At 43.3% G+C, this 27,651-nt stretch overlaps 1 protein-coding gene across 1 annotated transcript in view; it reads left to right on the top strand.

The window, feature by feature from the left end:
- Positions 1–27,651, top strand: part of Tph2 (tryptophan hydroxylase 2) — a 104,983-nt gene that overhangs the window by 24,548 nt on the left and 52,784 nt on the right. Inside the window, exons 6-7 of the mRNA XM_028877930.2 lie at positions 12,572–12,768; positions 17,271–17,406. Coding sequence (XP_028733763.1) covers positions 12,572–12,768; positions 17,271–17,406 — 333 coding nt within the window. The remainder of the gene's footprint in view (positions 1–12,571; positions 12,769–17,270; positions 17,407–27,651) is intronic.

Here is a 27,651-nt window from a genome sequence, read left to right on the forward strand (position 1 = left end):
GAAGGCTGTGTACGGGCCAGGAGCAGCAGAGAGTCACCTCGGGGACTGAGGACTGTACATACTGGGGTTTCTCCTCCCCCGGTAGCTCTGACAGCGGAGCTTTGTGTTTGCCCTGGAGAATTCCTGATGCCTTTCCTAAGAGGCACCTGAAATTATTGCAACTTGCAGAAACATAACTGGGGTGGCTTTCCCCCGCCACCTTTCCCAGAAATTTTAGTTGACCCTAGCATTTCTCATTTCATGCGAGAAGAGACATGATTTATGGATCCTGCTTGGTTTCAGAACGTAGCTTAAAGAAAATACATTATGAACTGGAGTCATGAGTGCCACTTTACCTATTTTTAGGTAGGCGAATCTTAATTGGAAACATAACAAATAGACGGTGGGAAGAATGGAAGGGAGTGTTAAGCTTTCTTAACAGGGACCCACTTGATTTGGGGGTTGCAAGTTTTTGTTTAAATAAATAATGATGTTTTCTTCGTCAGTTTTCCTGGCAGACGGTCACCTTGATGAAACATGGGGCTGTCCTTTAATGTGAAAGTTTTAATGTTTGTTTGTTTTTCTTTTCTTTCTTTCTTTCTTTCTTTCTTTCTTTCTTTCTTTCTTTCTTTCTTTTTTTTTTTTTTATTTGAGAAGAGTCACCTTAGGAGCAAATATATGCTTCTTCCCTGCGTGGGCTAATTTTATCCTTTTCCATTATCCTTCATTGATTTGCCTTCCCAGGTTTTGAATGAAACTGAGATATATGTGGCTGTTTGGCTGCTTTTGCCTCCTGCATAAACACTAGTTGTTGACGCTTTAATTTCTCTGAAATGGAGCGGTAAATTGAAAAGTAGAACAAACCCAAATATTTGTAGTTCTGGGGTCATTTCCCTGATGACAAGGCTCGTTTTCTGAGGGAGGGTCACATTAGAGGCTCAAGAATTCCTCTTTCATAGAATCTCAGTGTCTTTGCCCACAAGGCCACCCCCCCCCCCCCTTTTTTCCCTTTTAAAACTGCATGGTGACTTCTATTTGACTTAGGTGGTACCTCATGCAGGCTGAGAAGAGCAGTGCGAGGAAATGACCCAGGCTTTTAAACTCTCCAAGGCACAGAGCAAAAAGTCTGCTCTTTACAGACGTCTCAGCCTATTTCAAACGCACGGTTCCTGCAAGTATTTAAACGATGGTAGGCTTTATGGGAGAATTATTTTCATGCCAAATGCTTCCCACTACCCGAAGTTTAGCTAAATGACTAAAAGGAAAGGAGACTGAGAATTGCAAGGAAAGACAAAAGAGGAGATTGATTTGGGGAAAAAAAGGTTTTGCTTTTCCATTTTGGGGGCTTGCTGGGTTTTTAGGTGTGTGTGAACGCTGCGGTGGGATGTTGTCTGATTATAGAATGGCTCCCTCAGCTGTGGAAAACATTAACCCAGTGTGGCCTTCTATCACTCACTGGCAGGGACAGGGGTGCACCAGATTCTAATGTGTTTCGTACAGAAAGAGGCAGGGATATTTTTTACTTTAAAATGATTTCTGTGAACACGAAGGATTCAAATTGCTTCCACAAGTCCTGTCCGAGAGTTGAAAGGATTTATATGGAATGGAGCTGTCTTGTCATCTCCAGACCTATTCCCAACCCGGCAGGGAAGTGATGAAATTTTATTCATTTTATATACCCGGAGGCGGGGAGTCGGCTAGCGCTGAGTATCTATTAGGTACTAGGCCATGGCGCCTGTGCTTTTCAAACACCATCCTGTTCAGGCTTCAGTTTTGCAACGGTGGAAACAGAAAGTCAAACCCCAGTTTTGGACACGTACCTTGCACTGAGTTGCATTGATTAAGGGGGCGCGCGGGGGCGGGGGGTGGGTGGGTGGATGGGGGTAGTCTTCAGCTTTAGTGCCTAGCAGCGACATTGAGCAGCTCACAACCGCCTGCAAGTCCAGTTCCAGGGGATCCTGATGCCCTCTTCTGTCCTTGCCAGGTACCTGTACATATGTGGTGCATATACATATACTCAGGGACACACACATACATGAAATAATAAATCATTAAAAGATCGAGTCCTGGGGCTGGAGATGTAGCTCAGTTGGTAGGGTGCTTGCCTACCATGTACGAAGCCCCGGGTTTGAGTCTCAGCACCGCATACATTGCACATAGTAGTCGTAGGAAGGAGGATCAGAAGTTGAAGTTTATCCTCAGCCGTAGAGGGGTTTGATACTGGCCTGGACTTCATGAGACCTAAGAGGAGGAGGGAGAGGTAGCGGCAGATGGGGGGGAAACTGGGGGGAGAGATAATGAGGTCTATAGAACTGGGTTTGCTAGTTCTGAGTCCTTGCTGTGCCACCTAAGAGCTGTTTGGCCTCAGTTTTCTTAACCATATAATGGGGATATTAATCCCCATTCCTATAAAACGAGCATAGTTTATGTAATGAGCTGCCATATTACTGTTACTGTTTCAGTTAAATGGGCAGATAAGGGATGATTGCTATGATAAACTTGGTTAAGGCTGTGAACTGTCAAATTAACCATTCTCCTATCATCTATGAAAAAAGGGCCAGGGCCACAAGTTGGCAACACTTATTTATTTATTTATTTATTTATTTATTTATTTATTTATTTATTTATTTATTCATTCATTCATCCACCCACCCACTTATTTATTTATTTATTTATTTATTTATTTATTTATTTATTTATTTATTTATTTATTTATTTTTGCTAGCTAAGTTACAAAACAAACCAGGTTGAATTTAGAGCTCTGAGGAAATCTAGCTCTGCATACCTTCGTTTTAGTGGTCTCGGTGGTTGCCTGCCATTGGTGACTTGGGAGTTCTGGTTCTTTTCTGTGTTGGAACTTTTGGGCTTCACCTCTGTGTGCATGTTGAACGTTGAGCATATTGATGGATGCTAAGTCCATAGTTGTTGCTTGTTGATATTTAATCCCGTGGTCGTTTTTTGTAGGTGAACATCTCTCCTCTGTACTGGGAAGAGGCCCTTCTGCAGGGGGAGAAAATGGCAGGAAGCCCTGGCCTATGGTGCACAGGACAAAACAAAACACACCCCACCCCCACGCTCCCCCACCCCGCACCCCATTTCCAGGAGTTAAATCTTCCCTCTCCCCAGGCTCCTGAGGTACAGTGGTTTATTTTCATTACGTTCCTTTAACGGAAGCGCCAATATTAACAATGTGAACAAAACAAAACCAACAATTTTGTTTGCAATCGTATAAAAGTTCCTTAGGGTCCACAGACTCATTTACGAAAATTCATGTGCGCAAAACCCATTTGCAAAAGCAAATAAAATATGTGATCACAAATGCTCTTTACCTGACAGGCCTAAGGGGGGTCATTGAAAATGTCTGTGCCTTTATATTCATTCTCTGGGGTGGCTTAGCGATCATGCTCTCTCCCTCCCATGTTACCTTATGCCAGACCACTTGGACCTATAGGGATCCTGGCATAACTCAGCTGGAGGTTGAGTTGCTGCAAACACTGACCAGTTTCCTTCCATGGGAGATGTCACCACATCGCTGTGTCCCGTGTCTTTGAAAACATTTCAGCCTATCAGGTTATCTAGCCAGAGAAGCATCTCTGGTATTTAGTCGTGTTTAGACTTCTGTGTCTTCTGGAGTTTTCACATCTTTTCTTCTTTGGTGAAAATTATGCCTACCTGGGTGTACCTGGGTGGCAGGTTGCATTTTCCATAGCTCAGAATACACAAGGCAAAACAAATACTTCTCTCTGTGACTTCCTGGAGCACAACCATAATCTTTTTCATAACTTAAAATTGCAGCTTGCTTTATGCTGATTGGTTGATTTATTTATTTGGCAAATATTATTTATTGAACACCAGTATATTGCAGCTTTCCGTCTAGATGTCAGAGGTATAAAAATGAACAAATCACCAATCCAAGTGGTCAGCCTTATACACACACACACACACACACACACACACACAAGAAACACTAAATGGAATCATCATGTTGTGTGTGTGTGTGTGTGTGTGAGTGTGTGAGTGTGTGTGTGTGTGTGTGTGTCTATGAGTGTCAGTGTGTACATTTATAAATATATATTGTTGGGGGAGGGAGAAGAAGGGATAGAAATAGTGTGCATACAGTATTTATTTATGAAATTATAAAAAAAATTAAATTAAGAATTAACAAAGCAAATAAAAATTCTTACATTGAAGAAGCATAAATTCTCATGAAGGAAAGATTTAGAATACTAATATGTATATATATTACTGTGATTATTTTAAAATGATTGATTATGCATTGTACATATTAGTTGGGTTCAGTGTGATTTTTCCAGACATGTACATTGTGTGTCCTGGTAAAATCCATTGTCTCTTTATCCAGTCTTCTCTACTTCCAGGTTGACTTTTTTTTTTTTTTAAACTTCCACATATGATAGGGAATTTGTGGTTTTCACTTAATATCTTGTCTTCCAGTTTTTCCTTACATTCAAGTAATTTATTTTATGTGTGTGAACACCTTGTTTGCATGTGTGGATATGCATGCAGTGTCCATGGAGGTCAGAAGAGGGTGCTGGATCTCCTTGGACTGGAACTGTGGATAGTTGTGAGCCACCACGTGGGTGCTAGGATTCGAACCTGGGTCCTCTGCAAGAGCACAAATTCTTTTCATGGCTGAGCCATCTTTCCAACCTCATGAATTCTTGAAGTATAATTTTACCAAACAAAAGAACCCTGGACATTTCTTATATATCCTTGGAAATTGGTATGAAAAATAACATTTTCTATTTTGTCAAACCTTAATGGATTTCATCTGACCCACTCAGGGTATTTTTTTTTTCTGCCAACATTATTTTTTTCTAGTCTCACTTGCATAAACTTTTATTGCACATCCATACTTTTCTACATGGCCTGGATGCAGGTGATTTGATTTCACAAAACGTTATGATCGACCACTGGCTGTCAGGGAGGGTCTTCATGTGCTGCTGAAAATTCTGTATACTGGCATCACCTCGATTCTGAGAAGTATAATAAATGTTTAATAACAATTAAAAGTGAACATAATTAATGCCAAATTAAAAATCATATTTGGTCAGAAGCAGGCTATTAAGATTTGGAAATGATAGTCTTAGTGTTGCATATTGTCGTGTGCTTTCTGGGATAGGAAGGGAGGAGCTACATTAGAGATGGCCCCCGGGGGAGTAGGTAGCAATCAGGCTGTGGAGCAAACGCCTCTCAAGAGTCAAGAAGAACAAAGATGGAGACCGCTAGCCTTGAAGTTCCTGTAAACTTTCTCCACGGGCCCCTCCAAACCCTTAGAGGATGACTAATTGCTAATGAGCTGCAGAGTTGATGCATTTTCCATTTCATCTCTTCTCATTTCCCTTCTACAACCCCAGGTAGAAGTGTCAATCAACAGAGCCAGGCTAAGATGGGGAAAGAGAAAAGATGAGGAAAAGTTAAGAGGCAGAGTCTATTCCAGGTAGATAAACAGGTCTTGAATTAGGTGAGATTAGGTGAGACACTTCCTGCCCTAAGGAATGTGGGATGGAACGAAATTAGAAAAATGAATTCTTTGCTTTTTTTTTTTTTTAAATCAGATTCACTCATCTCCTTAACTAATTCTCCATTTCCCTTCTCCTCTGTTTGGTCCTTGCTCCTGAGAAAGCCCAACTGTTTTCAAAGAATGAGATTTGTGCTGTGTTTTGCCCCATCTCGCCATCTCAGTATAAATACCATCCATTGCAGCCTGCGTGTCTTCCACCATTGACTGACTGAATTGCTTCTCCACACCGGAGCTCCTATAAGATAGCGCAGGCAGAGAAATGACATCTTGTATCAGAAATTCTAGCAGAAGGGCCTCTAGGAGGTGGCCTGGAAGTGTTACTGCACACAAACAGTGCTCCGAATTAAAACTGTGTAAGAAAAATACATTGCTTTTTGTAAGGCTGGAGAAGATCAGACAAAGAGTTAAGTGAAAGGAAAACCTTGCTGTTTATTGGTCTGGTTGTAGAGAGTCCCTTTAGTCATAGTCTCCGTGGGGTGTGCGTCCCTAGACATCTGTGCCAAAATGTATTTGGTGAGCAACTTTGCTCTAACAAGCTCGGAACTTGCATAGAGTTATTGTCCGTACCTGCCCACACCTAGGTTTGTCTGTGTCCCTTTCAATCACCTTTCTGCAGAGACAGGTAGGACTTCCAGGATCATCCCCTGGTTACCGGGAAGAATGGGATTTCTTTCTTTTTTCTTCCTCTTTTCTTCCTTTCTCCCCTCCCTCCATACTTTCTTCCCAGTCTTTTCTATGATAGGGAGGGACTGAGTCCGGGGCTTCATGCATGCTATCAAGTACTCATTCCCAGACACCCATTTTTTTCATGTGTGTATGTGTGCATGTGTGTGTGTGTGTGTGTATGTGTGCATGTGTGTGTGGGTGTTTTGTGTATGCATGTGTGTTTGAGTGGGGGTGTGTATATGCAAATGAGTGTGTGTGCCGGTATTTCCTGTATGCATGTATGTGTGTTTGTGTGCATACGTGTGAACATGTGTGTGTGTTTCGTGTATGCATGTGTGTGTGTTTGTGTGCCTGTGTGAACATGCTTATTTGTGTGGGTGTTTTGAGTGTATGTGTGTGCGCGTGTGCATGCTTGTGCAGGTGTGTTTTATGGGTGGACTTGTGTGTGTTTGTGTGAATGTGCACATGTGTGAATGCATGCATGAATGCGGCGGGCAGAGCCTGGTGTCAGATGTCACCATCACTTTTCACTTATTTTTGAGACACGTTCTCTCACTGACCCTCTCATTGTCTAGACTGGCTGGTCAATGAGCTCCAGGGACATGCCTGTCTCTGTCTTCCCCTCCCTCGGGGCTGAGGTAGATATATCCACTGTGCCTGGTTTTTTATCTGGGTCCTAGAGGTTTAGACTCAGGTCCCCATGCTTGCACGGCAGTCATTTCACTGACTAAACATCTCCTTAGTGCACCTAGAGGTTTAAACACACAAGAAAGGTCCCTCTTGCAGCTTTTGGTGTCTCCAGAGGGAGTTTGTCATCTGAGTCATCTATCAGGGCTTATCTTCTTCCCACTGTCAAACCTAAGTCTCCACACTGGCCATCGGCTCTTTTCCTGTTCTGTCCCCTCAATGCTGAAAATGCCGTAGCTTGTCATTGCGTGACAAGAGTGTAGAATCTACAGTGACTAGAAACCATCAAAAGTCACATCAGCTTTTCTGCAGAGCACTAGGAAGCTGTGAATAATAATTGTGGTGGTTGTTGAAAATTCCACAATCCCAGCTAATTCTATGAAAATGGAGGCGACTCCCTAGATATCCAATTAAATATTTATGTGGAATTAGCCTGTTGAGTATCATATTGTTGGGATTTATAGCAACACAAAATCCTTTTGTTTTCCTACCCATCCCTTTCAACTGCATCGTGTTGAGTCCCATTTACCTGCAGGGAAGCAAGTTCCTTAGCAACATCTAATTTCCTGTCATCTTCAATTATTAGGAAAGTCTCATTTGGGTATTTAAGACCTGGTCCTGTGCATTTAAAAAAGATTAATCTCAAACTTGATTCAAAGAGCATCCTCTCTCCCCCACAGTTACTTGGATTAAATATGTGTGTGATTTTTTACTGGTTTGGAGGCGTCTTTGAGCCAGAATTCTGAAATATTTCTTTTCCTTTGACTCTAGATCCTATGGAGGTATTATTGTCTGTCAGGTAGGAGGCAGGAAGCGAACATATTTTTTTTTTTTTTCTCATAAGATTGTTAGAATGCCCAGGGTGGATCTTAGGCTATATTCACCCTGGTTCACACAGCTCCTCTCTGGTAAAGTGCTGGTCTCCGCACCATGTTAACATTGTTTTCTGAAGGCGCTGTCACTCTGTCCATTGCTTTGCATGCAGAAACATGATTTGCTCCCTTGGCCTTTTCAGCCTTCACATCCCTGATCCTTCCTCTGGATCGGGCACACCATTGCTTGGGACCCTGTGGTGCCTTTTCACAAGAGGTGAAAGCATCCAGGAGGGTCTTGTGGCTGCAGAGAACTGAAGAGGACTGGATGGGAAGTGGATAACTCTCCTAGCTTCTTCCCATGAGCAACACACTGGACCTCTCAGAAATCTCTGCGCTTTGCTGGGCATTAGGTTATAAATTCATATTAACCTTACATCCCAGAGGACACATATCAAGAGGGTACCATATCCCCAGGCTTCCAAATGATGCCCCAGGGACAGTTCACTTTTGGGTGGCGGTGCCATGGTGGGTGTGGGCTTACTGCTCTGAAAAGGTTCACCTGGGAAAGTTAGAAAAACTCGACAAGAGTCTACAGTCTTTAGAAATGGTCACATGAAATGGCCTAACTTTCCAACAGAGGGAAGAGGAAAGAGCCTGCCCCTTTTCCATCAAAAATCAGGCATCGGCTACAATCCTAACCATCTCTGATTCCCCATAGCACGGCCAGGTGAGGTCTGTAGTCTGGCTACAGAAGAGGATGGTGTTGGGGGAGCTGGTTGGTGGAGAGGACCTGTAAGGCAGGCCTGACTTCAAATGCTGGCTGTTCTCTCTACAACGTAGAATGTTTAAGTCACTTTTTTGCTAGTCCACGACACTGTTTCAGGATGCTGAGATCTGAGTCTGTTATGCCCGCATTCTAACGTGTACCCACCGAGAGATGTACAAGAATATATGGATATATATTAGATCCCAGACCTCCAAAAGTCACGGCACTCCTCTGACGCTTTTCTCAGGTGGAATTATTAAACAAACCCAAACCAAGAGCTGTCTGCTAGCCCACAGCAAATGCAAAGAAGTGCGACAATTTGAATTTTTCTCATTCCCGTCTTTATTTTTCTGATTGTCGAGTTTTTGAGGCATTAAAAGGCACACGGAGCACAGAATAGGCCAGAGAGTAAGAGCACTGTCTGTTCTCCTGGAGAACTCGGGTTCGAGTCCCAGTACCCACTTGACAGCTCACAACTGCCTGTAAATTCAGCTCCAGGGTATCTGCCGCCCTCTCCTGGCCTCCTCAGCGCATGAGGTGCACAGACATACATTCAGGCAGAGCACCTGCATGCCATTTAAATAATGATACAATTTAAAATATTTGAGAAAACCCATGTGGATGGCTTTATATTTCCGGTGCCCCAAACTGCATGCTTATTCTGTTGAGGAACCCAGTCCTACCTCTAGTCTCATTAAGAAACTTAAATTTGTGAAAATGCCTTTTGTGATCTATGAGAGCACAAATGCTAATATTGTAGGCATAAATATAGATAATATATTCAGACACACACATGTACACATGCACCTAAACACCTTAGTTTGGTACATGACATGAGTTAATGTCTAGAGTGCATTTTTAATCTCACTGGTATAAGCAAATCAAGGAAGACCACCATTTTGTGCCATATAATAAGCCTGGCTCTGAGATTTTAGACAATCTGTGGGAGTCTCACTTTCCTTGTGTATGAAATATGGATAATAATAGTATCTATCTATGGAGCTTTGAGAATCAAATGGATTAGTTCATGTACAAATAGTTAACCTTAAAAGAGTGTGTGGTGTGTAGTTATCTCACAAATAGTTGATATTAATAATGTACTTGTTGGTACTACATAGAAAATGGGAGCTTCTTATGTTTCCTATATTTTGGATATTTTTCAATAGATAGGAAATGGATTAAACTAGCCTTTTCTTTTTGATGAAGTTTTAAACCATTTAAAGAGTTGTCCAGAGCAGAGGTCCAAGTGGTGTGAGAAATCACCCCTCAAGACTAGTGGTGCCTCACCTGGGCTCGGGTTACCAGCTGTACTTTAAGTAGTCATCATTTCAGAGAGCAGGTGAATGAGCTCCCCCAGCGGGGCAGGCATGTAGAAACAGATGAGAATATCCACAGCCATCCATATTCCCAAGATTGCGCTGTGGGAAATTCATCAAGTAAGAGACCTGTGCAATTCTCTCTTCCTGCCCTAATTCATACTTATTCTTCTTTTGTACCCTGTTGGCTACATTCGGCTTGCCTTTGAAGTGCTGCGTGTCTGCAGATTGATACAGAAAGGAAAAGTTTGACCTAACGATTCTCCTCAAATGGCTTTTCAATATTTCATTTATTGTTTCGGCCTCAGCGCTTTTCTCCCTTCTGATCATGCACAGCTCTTATTAGGTTTATTGGCCTTCTCTACTCAGATTGATTTAGATGAATTTCTGGATCTAGAGGCAGCCCACTTATACATTTATTTCTTGCATCTTTTCTAATTTTTCCATATCAAGCCTTCATTCTAAATGCACCATGGGTATTAAGACTTAGCACTCTTGATCTCCCCAGCAAATATTTGCCAGGTTGCAATTTTTTTTTATTTGTTATCAACAGCCAATTTTAAACAAGGCCAATCTTATTCTAATTTGGTCTGCATAAACCCTATTCTTGGTACTTAGAGAAAGTAAATGTTAATTTCCAGTCCTTTCTTTGATAGGTGTTATTCCCCCATTTGTCATGCATTTTTAATTAAAAAATAAACAATTTGGGGTCAGTAGGAACTCCATTTGGACTTGAATGTTAAACAGAATGTATTTTGATAGGAACATAAAATATATGGAGAGGGCTGGGTTTGGGAGCCAGTGAGGAGATCTTCGAAGTCTGTTCTTCTTATTCTATTCCTCTTTGTTATGACCTCAAGGGTTCTCCAGAATGTTCCAGCTCCTTGACAGTGCCCTGCTGCTGCAGTGACCCGAGTAGTGGGGGCTGTCTTGTCTGAGGGTTGGCTCCTGTGGTGACCACCTGCAGTAGTAGATTGCATTTGAACTGCTAGGTGTGTGTGTGTGTGTGTGTGTGTGTGTGTGTGTGTGTGTGTGTGTGTTTGCTAACTGTAGGAACAGGATTGCTGTTTAAGGGACAAGGTAGGTGTTCTGGGGTATGCTGTTCAGCACATCACAATAGATTTTTCTCAAACTTAATTCAAAATACATATGTAACCCAGGCTAGCCTTAAAGTCGCTATGCACCTAGGCTATCCTTGAACTTTTCCCTGCCTCAGCTTTCCAAGTACTGGGATTATGGACACACCTGGATTCAGAATAGATCTCATAGTCAGATGCTACATTCACATTTAAGTCTCTTACTCAATAGCTTGCAAAAGTACACAGCAATGGCCCCATTCTCTTACGGGTCTCGGTTGACATTGGGATCCATGTTCTTAGCTCATGGCTGCTATTGACTGTTAAATCAGCACTTCTTGTTACCATTTTACCAGGGGACTCTGGGTACTACATGGTCTTCATGTGTCAGCTCAATCTGTGCCTCCTCCAGGGAGCTTTCCATGACTGCTCTGGTCCAAGATGCTCTGTCACCCAAACCCAGTCACCAGCACCCTGCTGCTTCTGGGCCCATAAAGAGGAGCTCATTAGGACACAGCCAGATCTTCTTTATCCATTTTATCTATGGCTGTTTTTGAGGTACTGTAGCAGAATTGTGACAGAAATCACATGACCCAAAAGCTGACATTATTTACTTTCTGTTCCTTTCTCAGGGGAAGTTCGTTAACACTCATCTTGAGCTAAGGGGGCCTTACTGTCCGCCTTTCAGTATGGCCTGCGATAAATGTTTCTCATTTTGTAGCTTATGAGAACTCTTTTAAATTCAGCATGGACTTTTAGTATTTGCCAGGCATTTTGGGCACTGAACAAATAATCACAAAATTACACTTGGAAATTGGGGTGAGTCTGGGCAAAGAACAAAGAAAGCTCAGGAAGCAATTTTATTTTCAACAGCGCACATCCATTTATTATTGTTGTCTTGCGGGTGCAGAAGAGCCCCTCCTAGGAGTTTTGCGCCCGAACCACCCCCTTCCAAGAGGGACGAATTACTTGTGAACCCATCTCAGCTTAGGAACATAAATCTTGGAACTGGGGAGATGGCTCAGTGGGACAGAGCCCTTGCTGGGCAAGCATGAGGATGTGGGTTTGGATCTCCAGCACGTATGTGAAAAGCTGGGTGTGACTGCAATGCCTGTAACCTCAGTACTTGGCATGATGCGGGGAGAGAGGAAGATTCCTGGGGATGGGCGATCCAGCCGGGCTAGTTGACATACTGAGTTCCAGGCACAGTGAGAGATCCTGCCTCAATGGAAGAAGGTGAAGCATGCTAGAGTAGGATACTGAAGGTCCTCTTCTATACTCTGCATGTACGTGCATAGCACTTCACACATGAATATACATACATCCACATACCACCACAAAGACACACACACATACACAAAGACCATATGTCTCATGAAGTTTCTAGGAGGAGACGTGAAGATGTAACAATTAAAAACTCTTACAAGGATCCAAATATGCACACGGAAGTGGAGATTGGCATTTATTTCAGTACTTAATGGAATCCTTTTGAACACTTTCTTGTTCCAGTGTGCATGCATGCATGCGTGTGTGTGTGTGTGTGTGTGTGTGTGTGTGTGTGTATGTGTACATGCATGCATGAGAGAGAGAGAGAGAGAGAGAGAGAGAGAGAGAGAGAGAGAGAGAGAGAGAGAGAGAAAGAGAGAAACTTGGCTTGCATTAACAGACTCTTTGACCTAGTGTTATAAAGCTAGGTTCACTGGTCTCTCTTCCTGCTTGCCTAGTGGCCAGCCCATTCCCAGGGTGGAGTACACAGAAGAAGAAACTAAAACTTGGGGCACTGTGTTCCGGGAGCTCTCCAAACTCTACCCCACCCACGCTTGCCGAGAGTACCTGAAGAACTTCCCCCTGCTGACCAAGTACTGTGGCTATAGAGAAGACAACGTCCCTCAACTGGAAGATGTCTCCGTGTTTCTGAAAGGTAAGACTGTGCAGGCTGCCCTTCCCTGTCCCCCATGCCCGTTCATTTTTCAAGGACACAATGGCACACCGATAGCCCCTTTTCTAAGAGGGAAAAGTAGAGACTTAAAAACGGGAGCACGACTCTTGGCTGGAGAAGTGGATTTGGCTATCTGTGCAGCTACGGGCTTGCTATGGTCTTTCTTTGCGGCTTGTTATAAATGGTAAGCCCCAAAGGATACCTGCAAAAAATACCAGCTTTGAGCATCTTCTGAGTACAAACTATTACTTATTATTGGAGGTCATATCTTTATGATCAAGGAGTTGAAGGGGCGATATTCCTTTTGGGGGCTTCTGTTCCCTTGCCCTTCCAATTGTTGGAGTCCACCCCATGGCAGCTGCTTTATACCACTCTAGCCTTTTACCTCCGTTGTTACCATGCCATTTCTTTCCTTCCTTCCTTCCTTCCTTCCTTCCTTCCTTCCTTCCTTCCTTCCTTCCTTCCTTCCTTTCTTTTCTTTTCTTTTCTTTTTTTTTTTTTTTTTTTTTTGCTTTTCGAGACAGGGTTTCTCTGTGTAGCTCTGTGCCTTTCCTGGAACTCACTTGGTAGCCCAGGCTGGCCTTGAACTCACAGAGATCCACCTGCTTCTGCCTCCCGAGTGCTGGGATTAAAGGCGTGCACCGCCACTGCCCGGTTCTATGTTGTTTTTTGAGGCAGGGTTTCTCTGTGTAATAGCTCTGGCTGTTGTAGAACTTGCTCTGTAGACCAAGCTGGCCTCAGACTGACAGAGATCCGCCTGCCTCTGCCTCCCGAGTTCAGGGATTAAAGGTGTGCACACTACTACTGCCTGGCTCCTGCTTCCTTCTTACACAGACCTTTATGATTTTTTAAATCCCCACCTGAATGATAATATCCTCATCTCAAGAAGCAGTGTTAGATCACATCTCTAAAGTTTATTTTTCCAAGTTAGACAATATTTGCAGACTCTGGTGGTTAGGGTGTGGCCATCTTTGGAGGGCTGTTATGTAGCTTTCGTTGTTTCTACCGGGATTCTGCCAGACTTCCACTTCTGGCTTTGTGACACTCCAAATGCCTGGGCTTTTCTTTCATTCCACTTCTATTACCCACATTAAAGTCCTCACCATTTCGCCACCTCTATTCCTAAGCTTCTTTCTATTCACCACCCTGCCCATTACTTCCGCCCAAACATCCCTCTCTGAAACAGGACCTAAAATATTGCTTTTCACCTCACATATTGGTGTAGAAGCAATCAGAGGCTCCCTCTACTTAAAAAAAAAAAAATAGAAACAACTGGGATTGATAAAGTTGTTAAGGGTAGGGACAGACTGATAAATATTTTCAGTTTTGTGGTGTAAGATGAAAAAAAAAACAAGGGAATTATGTGGGTACTCACAGAGTCATTTTAATGTGTACATTAAAAAGTATAAAAACGATTCTAACATCATCAGGATCTCAGTTTGGACTCCCCCTTTGCTTGGGTGAATGTGATATCCATCCAAAGAATTCACATAATGAGACACATGGCGAATTGTGTAGCAAGCAGAATTTATTATATAGTAAAGCGAAGTATGCCCTTGAGGGGCGAGAGCAGATAAGGGCCAAAGAATCCATTGTTCCAACCTATGTTGTAGGTAGGCTTTAGATTATTTCCAAATTCTTTAGAACAAATAGCTTTTCCTGTGGGACTTGGTACTGTCTAGGTGATTGACAGGCTTGTTTGGATAGACTCTTACAGGAGGGGACAATGGTGTGTGTCTTTGTTCTGTAAAAGAATGTCTTCTGCTAGAGAGAGATCTGCAAGGTTGTGGCCTCCTGGAGCCAGGTTGGGCAGTTATCTACTAATGACCATCTGGGGTGTTTTAGGGTCTTTATATCTCCTCCCCGGAACAGAGAGATGACTCAATTCCTTTGATAAGAAATTAGACTCCTGCGCTTCCAGTTCTTGCTGTATAGACCGTTGACTGAGAGGGAGGTGTCTGAGCCCCGTGTCCTCCAAGCTTGCTAATATCTCCCTACCTACTGAACACCAGGACACACAGGCATAAACCGGGAGCTGAATTTGGAGGAGTCTGAACTGCTCAGCCTCGATAGCCCTATAGCTGGGCCTCTGAGAGCCACAGCTAGCCCTGATCATGGAGGAGGAGCCCGAAGGTGGGGACACTGTCTACTACACTGCATTTGTTCCTGAGGAGAGACAGAAAGCCACTGATCAGCCTCCCTTAATTAGCACCTCGTTACATTGTGAGTTCTGCTGCAGCTTAGCTAGACTCTGTTCTCCTGACAACCTGCAGCTCACAATTTCTGCTTCCCACAGAGATGCGTGCAAGCTGTATGTTTATAATGGGATCCATTTCTCACACATAGGACTCACATTTTGCTATCTTGTTTCTCAGCCTTAGTCATTAGAATACTATCCCACAGCCTTTGCCGGATCTTTCTCCCAAGTTGCTATTTTCATGCAAGTCAGCGTAGAGTTCCGTTTGAATCACTCACTGGCACACAGCAGAAACAAGGCAAGTTCAAGTGCGTGGGTTCGAGTTTCTTTTAATTGACTCATTAAAAAAAAAAACCAACCCTCCTTTATATATAAAGCAGAAACTTCTAAGCCAGTAATATATACGAAGTTCTCAATGGCAAAATTTTGTGTGTTTCTAATTTACATGGAATAAAGTACAAAACTATTAAAATAAAAATGTTCCTTGGTATATCAACTCATGCCCCACATCTGGGACATGCTGCCATATTGACGTAATATAGAAAAAGAAGAAAATACACATCCTTTTGACACTCAGGGGAACAATCCAAGTTGGAAATTCTTGACGTTAACACAATGCTGCTAGAGTTATGGCTCTAGGGAGGAGGCTTGGAAAGAGTGTTATTTCTCTGTTGATACCAGAATCCCAGGATGGACTTGTTTTTATAAACTTAGTTGACTTTGCCTTTTATTGTTGTTTCCAACCACCCTGAGCTACATACACTCTCTGATAAGTTGAAGTTCTCAGAATGGGGGCCTGTACAATGCTCGCAGCTGGGGAAAGCCCTCCTGGATACATCACTAAGAGAGAGAAGCCAAAGCCAGAAAGACAAAGAGCAGATGGTCCAGTTGTGCGTGGAATCTAAATCCATGAGATATACAGAACCAGGCAATAATAGATCAGCGGTTACCGAGGTGGGGGAGTGAGAGAAACCAGAGATGTTAGTCAAAGGATACAAAGTTGCCATTATGTACAATGAGTAAATCTAGAGACCTAACTAACATAATGACTATGGCTGGGCATGCTGTTATATAATGGCAATTTGCTGAGAGTAGATTTTTATGGTGCCCTTACCATACACATGGACCTATGCAGGGAGAAGTATATTAGGCTGACTGTTGCAATCATTTGACTATGTGTATGTTTATAAAAACATGTTTGACATTTTAAATATATATGTTTTAACTAAAAAACAACTGTACTCCCAAGAAGAAGACAGTCAATATAAAATAACCACTTTATTCATTTATTTATTTATTTATTTATTTATTTATTTATTTATTTATTTATTTTGGTTTTTTTGAGACAGGGTTTCTTTGTGTAGCTTTGTGTCTTTCCTGGAACTCACTCAGTAGTCCAGGCTGGCCTTGAGCTCACAATGATCCACCTGGCTCTGCCTCCCGAGTGCTGGGATTAAAGGCATGCGCCACCACCGCCCGGCAAAATAACCACTTTAAAACACAATATTTCAATAAAACACCTTCTTGAAAATAAAACTGGGACCCTTGGTGAGCTGTAGGTTTATTTAGCTAGTGGTAACTTCAGATTCTATGGTATTCTTATTTTCGTTCTTTACCATAAAGCAATACAGTATGTGGTGCTCCGGTACCACTTCAAATCACAGTGACTCTTTGTGGAATAGCACAGAGAGCAACAATACAGCACGATGGTTGGGACTTACACAAAAAGCCACAAAGGAAATGATTCCAAGACGCTGGTGGAGGGAGAGCCTGGGCTGTGTGTTACCCAACACTGGCATGCAGAGTGGATCCCCAAGGGAAGAAACTGAGAGTATGTAGTAAGCGCCATGCTAGACTTTAATCTCCTCCTACATATTTGAGTTTTCTTATCCTAATTTGGCTTCTGAATTTAAGTCCCTAAAAATACCTTTACCCTTCCTTTTTAACGAGCGTCTTGTTCCCCTGGAAACCGTCATTTGTGGGCGTCAGCGTAGTATTTTAGTCACCAGAGTCCACAAACATGATGTCTGTTAATAGGAGATGTCATTCATTCGTCAGGAGTTTTAAAACCTGTATGACTTTGTTTCTGAAACATCCTTACAACCCCAAAGGGTGAAGGCACACATAGCAAGTGGCAGAAATGGTAAAGGAGCTTCTAGTTCTTGAAAGATTATTAAGAAAAAACCAAAAAGACCAAAAAACCAAATACCTTCATGCTAACAACCCATGGGTAGGCACTCAGGTCCCGAGGCTCGAATTTAGTTGGTTCTTCCTCTTGTCTCTTTAGAGCGGTCTGGCTTCACAGTGAGACCAGTGGCTGGCTACCTGAGCCCAAGAGACTTCCTGGCTGGCCTGGCCTATAGAGTATTCCACTGTACTCAGTACGTGCGGCATGGCTCTGACCCTCTCTACACTCCAGAACCGTGAGTACTGTATTCAGAACTAAGCTATGTGAAGGTCACAGCAGGGTAAGATGGTCAATGCTCACTTGAATTGATTTCATATTTAGCCGTGAGAACCCCGGCACTTCTCTGGAGAAGGGAGAGCAGGCTGGAGATGCTCTTCAGCTGGTACCTCTGGCCTCTGATAATCTAGCTTGGGTCATCTCTCTCACTTTACTGAAATATTTAATGTTCTGCTTGGGGCAGTCTCTCCCTCTCTCCCTTCCTTTCTTTTCTCTCTTTCCCTCCCTCCCTCCCTCCTCCCTCCCTCCCTCCCTCCCTCCCTCCCTCCTTCCCTCTCTCCTTCCTTTCTTTTTTCTTTCTTTTCTCTCCCTTCCTTCCTTCCTTCCTTCCTTCCTTCCTTCCTTCCTTCCTTCCTTCCTTCCTTCCTTCCATCCTGATTGCAGTCCCCCCCTCTTCCCTCTGCCCTGCTCTCCACTCTTCCTCGATTTCTCTTCAGAAACAGGCAGGCCTCCCAGGGGTATCAACCAAACATGGCATATCAAGTTGCAATAAGACTAGGTACCTTTCCTCATATTAAGGCTGGATGAGGGAACCCAGTACTAGGAAAAGGGTCCCCAAAGCAGACGAAAGAGTCAGAGACAGCACCCACTCACTCTCACTGTTAGGGGTCCCACAAGAACATCAAGTTGTACACCCATAACATATATGCAGAGGACCTAGCTCAGACCCATACAGGCTCTCTGATTGTTGGTTCAGTCTCTGCGAGTTCCTATAAGCCCTGGTTGATTGATTCTGTGGGCGATTTTCTTGTGGTGTCTTTGACCCTTCTGGTACCTACAATTCTTCCCTCCCTCTTCTGAGGGTTCCCTGAGTTCTGTCCAATTATTTGGCTGTGGGTATCTGCTCCCATCAGTTGCTGGATGAAGCCTCTCTGATGATGATTGGGCCTATCTGGGCTATTAAGCCTCTGGTGCCTGGCTCTCCAGACAGTGTCAGGCATGGGTTCCCTCTTGTGTCATGATTCTCAAATTGGACCAGTCATTGGCTGACCACTCTTAACTAGTTCTGAGATACCTTTACCCTAGCACATTTTACAGACAGGGCAACTAGGTTGAAAGTTTTGTGGTTGGGTTGGTGTCCCAATCCCTCTACTGGAAGCCTTGCCTGGTTACAGAAGATGGCTGGTTCAGCCTCTGTATCCTCCATTACTAGGAATCTTCATTCCTGGTGAGAAAAGGAAGGGAAACATTGGCACATAGCCAGGACACCTGAGCCTCTCATTGGGAGGCTCCCAATGGGTTCAGGAGGTTGAGGTTCATATGCATGCATCATAGTGCCTTATTATTAAGCTCTTCTCTCATCGTTTTCATCAAACTCAGAAATCTGTTATGTTCCTTCTGTAGATTTTAGCTTCCTCCTCCTCCTCCTCCTCCTCCTCCTCCTCCTCCTCCTCCTCCTCTTCTTTTTCTTTGATTTTTCAAGACAGGGTTTCTCTGTGTAGCCCTGGGTGTCCTGGAACTCACTCTGTATACCAGGCTGGCCTTGAACTCAGAGATCTACCTGCCTCTGCCTCCCGAGGATTGGGATTAAAGGCGTGCGCCGCCGCCGCCGCCGCCGCCGCCGCCGCCGCCGCCGCCGCCACCACCACCTAACAATCTTAGCTTCTTGAATATTCTTCCATTCTGTTCATCACTTCCAGGTAGCAACGAAGCATTTGCTTCTTTTTTTGCCTGCTGGCTTTCCTCAAAAGACTCATCTTGTGGCCCTTATATCCATTCTCTCCTTGCCCATGGGAGGGCTGAGAGTAGACTGAGAAGCCACAAGATTTAGTCATTTAAAGATGCTGTGGGTGAGCAGCAGCGGCGGTGGGGATGGTGAATTGCGAACCCTTAACTGTTAAAGAGTTAGCCCTATCATAAACGGGATTGTACACTCTACAAGTGCCAGATGCCCTGTATTCTATTTACCATACTTGAAAAGTGTCATACTTATTGGGAAACACCTATACGTTTGGGTAGTTTGGGGAAGAGACAACATCTTGCTGCCCTGGCTGACAGGATGGAGAGAGCAATGGTTAGTACGGAAATAGACGGAATATGACGTCGGTTGTTAGTCACATTAACAGGTGCTGGTAGGTAGGTACTGTGAAGGCGAATGGAGCAGGAGGAGGATATGGAGAATCAATTGTTTTACCTTTTGCTATGGGTCCCCAGGGTGCTCCTTGGCAGGTGACATTAGAACAGAGATCCGAATGCAAATATTTCAGGTAGAGAATAAGTTTATTAAGGTACACAATATTTTGGGGAACACAATACCACCACATTTTCTCTCTTTTTGTCTAAAATTAAAGAAAGCTTATAACTCATACAAGAAAAACTATCTAATAATCCAATAAGTATATACAATATATACAGCCAAAAATTACATTAATGATGTCCAGTCCATTAACATTTGGCAGATTCAGATAAAAACTCCATTATATATATTAACAAGTCAGAAGAGCAGGGTAAAGAAAGACCCTGAGGCTGGGAGCTGCCAGGGGTGTCTGCCTTTCTGGGCTCCATTCGAATGAATGCCTCACCCCAATCTTAGGCTAATTTCTTGCCCACTGTTCTTCAAGGCACTCAAGTTATCACTTTGCTTATGATGCTGTTTGCCTTGAATAAGCACATGATTAATGGGCTGCCAAGGTCTTCACTGGGGAGCAGAGAGCCCTCAAGGAGCAAGCAGTTAAGTGGCTGATAGCCGCACAGAGGTGGGGAGGGATTAGAGCTGAACTTCTGGCGCCCCCATCCCCCTCCTAGGCTGGCACGAGCTGCTGGCCAGGTGGGTCCCTGTAGGGTCACTACATTGGTTTTTTTAGCTTTGTTCAGCTGCTCTGAAAGTGTTTCAGGGTAAACAAAGGTTACTTATAGGACTCCAGACATTTGGAAAAGAAATGCTTCTTAGAGTGAAGTGCTCAGAGGAGCGTTGTCAGAGTTAGAAAGGCAATCTCTAAATCTAGCCCAGAGGGTTTACAAATGGCCCTGTTTACAAAAAGCAGGCACTTTGTTAGCCCTCTTTGAGGAACTGGCCCTCCTGAGACCCGTGATAGCGTGCCAATAGGTATGCAGAAAGAGAGGGCCAAGAAATGAGATTTTAGCCACAGAAGTCTATAAAATTTTGGGATAATGTGTTACATTTTTACGAAAGTACTTTCAGCCAATTCATTCAGCAATATTTATGTGCAGCGTTAGCAGGGAAGTACAGCCGATTTAGAGATGAATAAAATATAGTTTGCTTTTTTATTTTTATTTTATTTTATTTTATTTTATTTTTTTTAGAGCAGTTGACATCTGGCAGGGGAGATAGAATCACAAATAATCAGAAAAGAGTTTGTTTAGGGCTATTGCTTGGGTATATGCAAAGCATTAGAGGATCCCAGAGGACAGAATCATTCAGAGAGAACAGAACCAGAATAGAAGTTGGGAATGGTGAGCAGAGAGCTCAGTTTTGGACAAGGTCTGGTGGAAAGAGAAAAGGCGGCTTCCCAAGTTGAGGGAAGAGAAAACACGAAGTTGTGGAGGCATGCAGCAGGTACCAGTAGCAGGTCTCATAGACCAGAGTGGCTACCGGACAGCTTACATCAGAGGTGGAAGTCATTTGTCAACGTCGGACAAATGGGTTTTGTTTTTTTTGGGTAGGTGCTAGGGAACTGTCCGAGGTTCTGAAGCATGATCCCGATCAACTCAGGTATATTTGTGTTTGAGAAAGATGACAAGGGGGAAGGGCGGGTGGGCGCTGCAAAAGTGTGGAGAATAATCAATATGGAAAGTTAGCTACGCTGCTCGCATGCTCTCTATCAGGTGTTGAGCTAGGGAGAAGCAGCGCAGTAGTGGGGGTGTCTATTTAATACTCTCTTAACCCTATAGGAAAAGATTTAATAATATTTTATGACGGTAGTTAAAGACAAGGAGAGGGAGGAGGGCCCCTAAGGAAATGGTAAAGTTTTTATTGAGAAAATAAATGGCTGGTTATTTATAGTAATTATTAAGACTACTGGAAGAAGGCAGAGCTTGGAGGGATGAGGAAATGGAGGATTTGGGTTGGAATATGCTGTCTTTGAGATACTCGGGGTTGGGATTTCCTGATAAAGAAGACCTTAGTTCTGGAGTTCAGAAGTAAACATGAAGATTGTACTGTAAAGAATTGAGAATGTGAATGTTTTATTATTTGAGGATTTAGTATAATGTATTTTGATTATATTCACCCCCCATTCCTCCCCATAACTCTTCTCAAATCCACTCCCATCCCTTTACCTCTCTTTGGTTCTTTGTATTTATAACCTCCTGAGTCCAATTTGTGCTGCCTAGTTATTTCTCGGTCTGGGGGCTATCCACCAGAGCATGATTGATATACCAGAGGCCACACCCCTAAAGAAAACTGACTTTCCCTTCTCTAGAAGCCATCGGCTTTCCAAAGAGCCTCAGTTTATGAGTGAATCCCTACCCATAACTGAAGATGATTCATGACTCTTTCCCCCTCCATGTGAGAATGCTGATTGACTTGACATTTTGTGCATGTAACCCCAGGTGCCATGAGCTCATGAGCACTGCAGTTCTGTCAATGTCCAGAAGATACTGTTTCACCTCTGTCTTTCCTGACTCCTGGAGAACTTTCAAATTCTGGGAGTCTCATGGGACAGGCAGACAAGAGGAGACTGAGTCACAGTAAAGGACCTGGCAATTCACTAATTTGGTGTTGTTTTTATCAACTCACATTTTTGATTGTGTAGTCTATATATGCGTGTTTGTGGGTATGTGTAGATGTACATGTGCAAAGGATGTCCTTGAGTACTATTCCTCCTCAGCTGTCCTCTACCTTGCGGTTCTAAGGCTTGTGTAGCAAGACTTTGGGGGATTAGTCTCCTCAGCCTTAATTTTATTAATATTTATTTAAAATTAGTTTGTAACAATTGATGCACATATAGGGCCCAGAATTCAAAGGGTATACTCTAAACAGTTCTTTTTCTTCCTCTTGACTCCTTGAATCACCCTCTCCAGGGGGCACTCCTGACACTGGTTTCTATTATGTCCTTCCAGAAATAGACTTTGCAGAAAAAAAATTCTCTGTAGAGATCCTTTTAATCCTTGCAGATCACAAAATCCAGTCTCTTCTGAGGCCCATGGTTTGAACCCATAAAACACTGTACTTACAAGTGCCCTTTCCTGCCCAACAGCTTGCACGGGTATTGTCTTTATGATGAAATCCCATTTTCTCAATTGAAAACTGTCGAGAGGGCAGGTTCTCCAATTTGTGAGGTTCAGCTTGGCTCCTGGGGTTGGTGCCTAGTCTTTGCCTCTAATTCACAGCCCCCAGTTGCTGAACTGTCGTGGTGGAGGCGGCACTAATAAGACAAAGGTGAGCTGTGACGACCTGGGCAGAAATGAAAGCAACGAAAGGACGTTATCTGAAAAAGGGACCATTTTCTCTCCCAGTCTAGCTGGAGCACATTTTGCTATCACAAATTTCAACATCTATTGATTTTTTTTAAAACATGTTTTTGGCCCGTTTATATATTTTTCCTCTTTAAAATACTTTTATGAATTTTTGAAATATTATTTTATTTTATGGGTATGGGTGTTTTGCCTGCACATACGTCTATATGCCACTCGTGTGCCTGGTGTCTGCAGAGGCCAGCAGAGGGCATCAGTTCCTTTGGAACTGGAGTTACAGATGGTTGTGAGCCACCATGTGGGTGCTGGGAATCCTCTGCAAGAGGAACAAGTGCTCGTAACCACTGAGCCACACTAGCCCTCCTCTGCCTTTTTTTCCCTCAGCTTCTATTTTTTATTTTATTGAAAAATTGTTTTCATATAATATATCCTGATTGCACTTTCTCCCATTCTCAACTTCTCCTAGATCCTCCCTCCCTACCCAATTCCATGCCCTTCTTTTTCTCTCAAAAAACAAATAATAAAAGATGAATAAGTATAAAAAACAAGAAACACCCACAACACAAAATCAGAAACCAAAATTTACAATCAAAAGACCAGTAAGACAAGAAAAAAACATGCCCAAGCATTTTACAAAAATACCACTGAGTTGATTTTATGTCGGCCATCTACTCCTGGGCATGGTGCCTGCCCTGGAGTGTGGTTAATACAGCCAGTGAGACCCCATGGGAGAAGACTGCATTTTCCTTCGCAAGTGGGTACCAATTGCAGACCACTTCTTGGTTAGGGCTGGGAGCCCATAACAGCTTCTATTTCTCAACACTGGGAATCAGTCTGGCTTGAACTTGTGCAGGCCTTGTGAGTTTATATGTCAATCCGTCCTATTATGTCTGGAGGACACTTTCTTCGGAGTCATCCATGTCCCCCGCCTCTTGGAATCTTTCCACCTTCTCTTCCTCATTGCTCCCTAAGCCCTGAGTGGAGAGTTTGATTAAGACATCCCATTTAAGACTGATGACTCCACTATCTCTCACTCTCTTCATATTGTTCAGTTGTGTATTGCTTCCCATCTGGTGCAAGAAGAAGCTTTTATGATGATGGTTGAGCAAGGCACTGCTTTTTGGGTATAGCTGCATGTCATTATGAGTCCTTTTGTTGCTAAATTTCTGTAGCAGAATAATAATAGCAGATTTTCCCCTAGGACCATGGCCTATCTAGTTTCTGGTTCTTGGCTTTTCTGGTAGTGTCAGGCATAAGTTCCATCTCATGGAGTGGGCCTTAAATCCATTCAGAGAGTGGCTAGTTACTATAATGTTTGCATCACTATTGCACTGTTGAGCATATCTCCTGGGCATGTCACCACTGTAGGCTACAAAGTTTGTAGGTGGGTTGATGATTAGATTTCTCCTCTGGTAGCACGAAGAGTGCATTCCACTACCACTAATGCTAGTCAGTAGGGGGGTGAATCTTCTATCCTGTATTCAGTGAGATGTATAAGTGTTGCCTTCAGTAATAAGGACTTAACATCAGTTTGTGGAGAGCAACTAATAGCCTTGGCAATAGCCTGAGATGTTTGGGGGGTTTCCATGGGGCCTCTTTGGCCCAAAACTCAACTATATATGACCCATTCCTGGCACTGGGGGTTTTGCTTGGTGGCATAAGATGTCCAGTTTGGTCATTGTCTTCCCATTATTCGTTGACTCTATTCCGATTTCTATCAGACATGTATGCATTGTAGGAAGCTTATTCAGTAACAGGTTTCCATATGGGCTCTCCAATGGCTCTTATTGTTACTTGTCTCTTTCCATATGCCCTTATACCTCCCTTCCATTTTTGCCCCATTTAATCCTCTCACTCTAGTATCCCCATGCCTCTGTCTCTCCATAACAATTCTATTTCCCCTTCCTTGGAAGATCCTCTCCTTCCCTCTCATCTCTTACTGGGTACCTAACCTTTGTGGTTATATCCATTGTAGCATACATATTGAGCCCCTGGCCTCCCCTTTTTTTGAGACTGGTTTTCATGTAGCCCAGGGTGGTTTTGAACTTCTCATGTAGCCAAAGATGGCCTTGAACTCCCAATCCTCCTGCTTCCCCGCCAAAGGCTGAGTAATTGTTTTTTTGAGTCTCATGTAACCTAGGCTGCTGGCCTTAAACTCACTATATAGCTCAGAGTGACCTTGAACATCTAATACTTCTGTCTTCACCTGTCAAGTGTTGGAATTACAGACATGCATTACTTTGCCTGGTTTATGTGATGCTGGGGATCAAACCCAGCGCCTCATGTATGCTAGTCCACCAACTGAGCGATATACTCAGCCCTAGAGTTTGCATTTTAAGGACTCTGGCTTCTTTGAACTTCAAGTAAGACTTGAATTTAAAAAGTGAGGGCACATTGGATTGCTTCCTTGTGAGAAATCTTTGTAGCCTGCAGCACCGTGGAGAAGTCTAGTGAGTTGGTGATTCCTGGCTTTTCTGGTTGCAGGAGATACTTTTCCATGTGTTTATGCCTGGATTGAAGGCCACTGATATATAAGAAGCAGAAGCTGCTTGCTGTTTATTCCTGGAGTGGTGCCCGAGGCTATGATTCTGCACCTCAGTGTAGGCTAGTTGAATGCTTTGATTAGCCGTGATCCCAAATAATGCCGTGATTAGTCAAGTATCAATTCCAACAAATGATTTCCTCTACAAAATATCAACTGGTCAGTTCCAAATTATTTTAATAAGATCATTCATCTCACACAGTAGAATGAGTAAGAAGAGTTCAAATTGCCAGGCTATAGGGACATCTGAGCATAATCCGGTGTGTATGCTGATAGCAAGATTTATGACATCCTTAAAGTTTCCCAGTTTGGTTTCTCTGTGGGCTTTGCCATATTGTACCCCTGGCCACCCTATCTTCTTTTAGGACAGACTTTCTTGGTACTTCGTGGCTGCTGCTGTTGTTGTATATAGGAAAATGTCCTGTGATTATAAGGCATCTAGGAGCATTGGTAGCCACTACCCATTAGCTGTCAAGAGCATCTTTATTGGATGCCCATCCCATTTGCAGAAACCTAAGCTGTTCTTCAGAGGACAACATTAACTTGAGTTAAGAGACACTGCAAGGGAGTAAGAAATCTGACTTCTGGAAATGACAGAGCCTTCCCTTCAGAAGCCACCTGTAGATCCTTGTCTTCTTCCTGACATAAAAACACTAGCATTTCTTCATTTAATGTTGGTTAGTCCCCTCTTACATATAGATAAGAAAGTCTGATCTTATGAAACCATTAACCAGCCCCTACAAGATTCTCCATATCAGCAAAGAGAGCGGGGAGGGGGAGGAAGCAGGAAAGGATCAAAGAGAGGGAAACAGACAGGGAGACAGAGATCGAGAGGGATCGAGAGACAGAGACAGAGGTACAGTGACAGATATAAGAAACGTACAGAGAGAGGCAGAGAAAGAGTCTCAACCTTCCTTGAGGTGCACACAGGTGGTCCATTCTGCCTGGCGCAATTCTGTTGAAATCCTTTTGGATTTAGCTCAGTTCCAGCCCCTTTGAATCCTTTTCCAGTCAGAGTTAGATGTGTCTACAGCACCCCGCCTTACTTCTATGCTGGCCTTTACAATGCTGCCTGATAATTATTTGTTCATGTACCATTTGTTCTGTGAGACGGGCATGACCTTAAGACCAGCTGGCAAAGGTCATTCAGAGATGGGAAGAGTCAGACTTAATGTGGAGTGGGTCTCTAAACATGGCATAGACAGGGAAAACCGAGTGGAGAGTGCTCGGAGCCATGGGTGTCAGGGCCTCCAGGAGATGCCAGATTTGAGATATACCTAGAGTCTCAGACCTGGTCTGAGCTCTGTAGAGAAGTCAAGGTTGCAGGGCCAGATGAATCTCGGGTACTCTGGCTGCAGTCCATACCGATGTGTCCTCCATGCACCTCCACAGCTTTACTGACTTCAGAGGCTGATGCTGGCCATTCTGCCATGAATGAGAAAACCTATGAAGCTTTAATGGTGGAGTTTTCAATACCAATAGAGGCTATGAAGGTAGGTCATTTGAATCAGAATAGCCTTCTCTTTAAATCACACCTACTAAGGAACATCCCATTATGTCTGTTGGCTTTACTTTTAGGATGATAGTCTTAGAACAAAGGTAGCTATTGTGGAGCCCAAGAAGAGGAGCTAAAGATGTGAAGGTTGCTTCTATTTCCCCTTAAAGAGAAAGAGAGGGAGGCAGGGTAAGCAGAGAGAGACCTAACCATATATTGCAGGGTGCTAAAGTATTTTATTATTGTACCTAGAATGTAGAAAAGAGCTTTGCCCACCTCACTAATTCACCTCATGCTATGTTCAAAATTATATCTGAGCTATATTAAATATTACAATAAAAATTTAGAACAAAGTCTATGATAATGGCAATTTCTGCCAAGCATTTTGGTGCAGGTGTCTAAGGGGCTGTGATATCAGTATGTGTGTGGGTGTCTTGGTTACTGTTATATTGCTGTGAAGAGACACCATGACCAAGGCAACTTATAAGAGGAAGCATTTACTTGGGGGCTGGTTCATGGTTTCAGAGGTTTAGTTTATGACTATCATGGTGGGGAACATGGCAGCAGGCTGGTGTGGTGCTGGAGCAGTAGCTGAGAACTTACATCTTTTCCAAAAGTTGGAGACAGTCAGACAGACAGACAGGAGGAGGCAGATGGATAGACACACAGAGTATGGAGGAAGAGAAAGACAAAGAAAAGAGAGATTGGGCCTGGCATGGGATTTTGAAACCTCAAAGCCCACCCTTACTGACTCACCTCCTCCAACAAGGTCATACCTACTCAACAAAACC

Source organism: Peromyscus leucopus, chromosome 18, assembly GCF_004664715.2.
Source record: "Peromyscus leucopus breed LL Stock chromosome 18, UCI_PerLeu_2.1, whole genome shotgun sequence".
In the NCBI taxonomy this organism is placed as follows: domain Eukaryota; kingdom Metazoa; phylum Chordata; class Mammalia; order Rodentia; family Cricetidae; genus Peromyscus; species Peromyscus leucopus.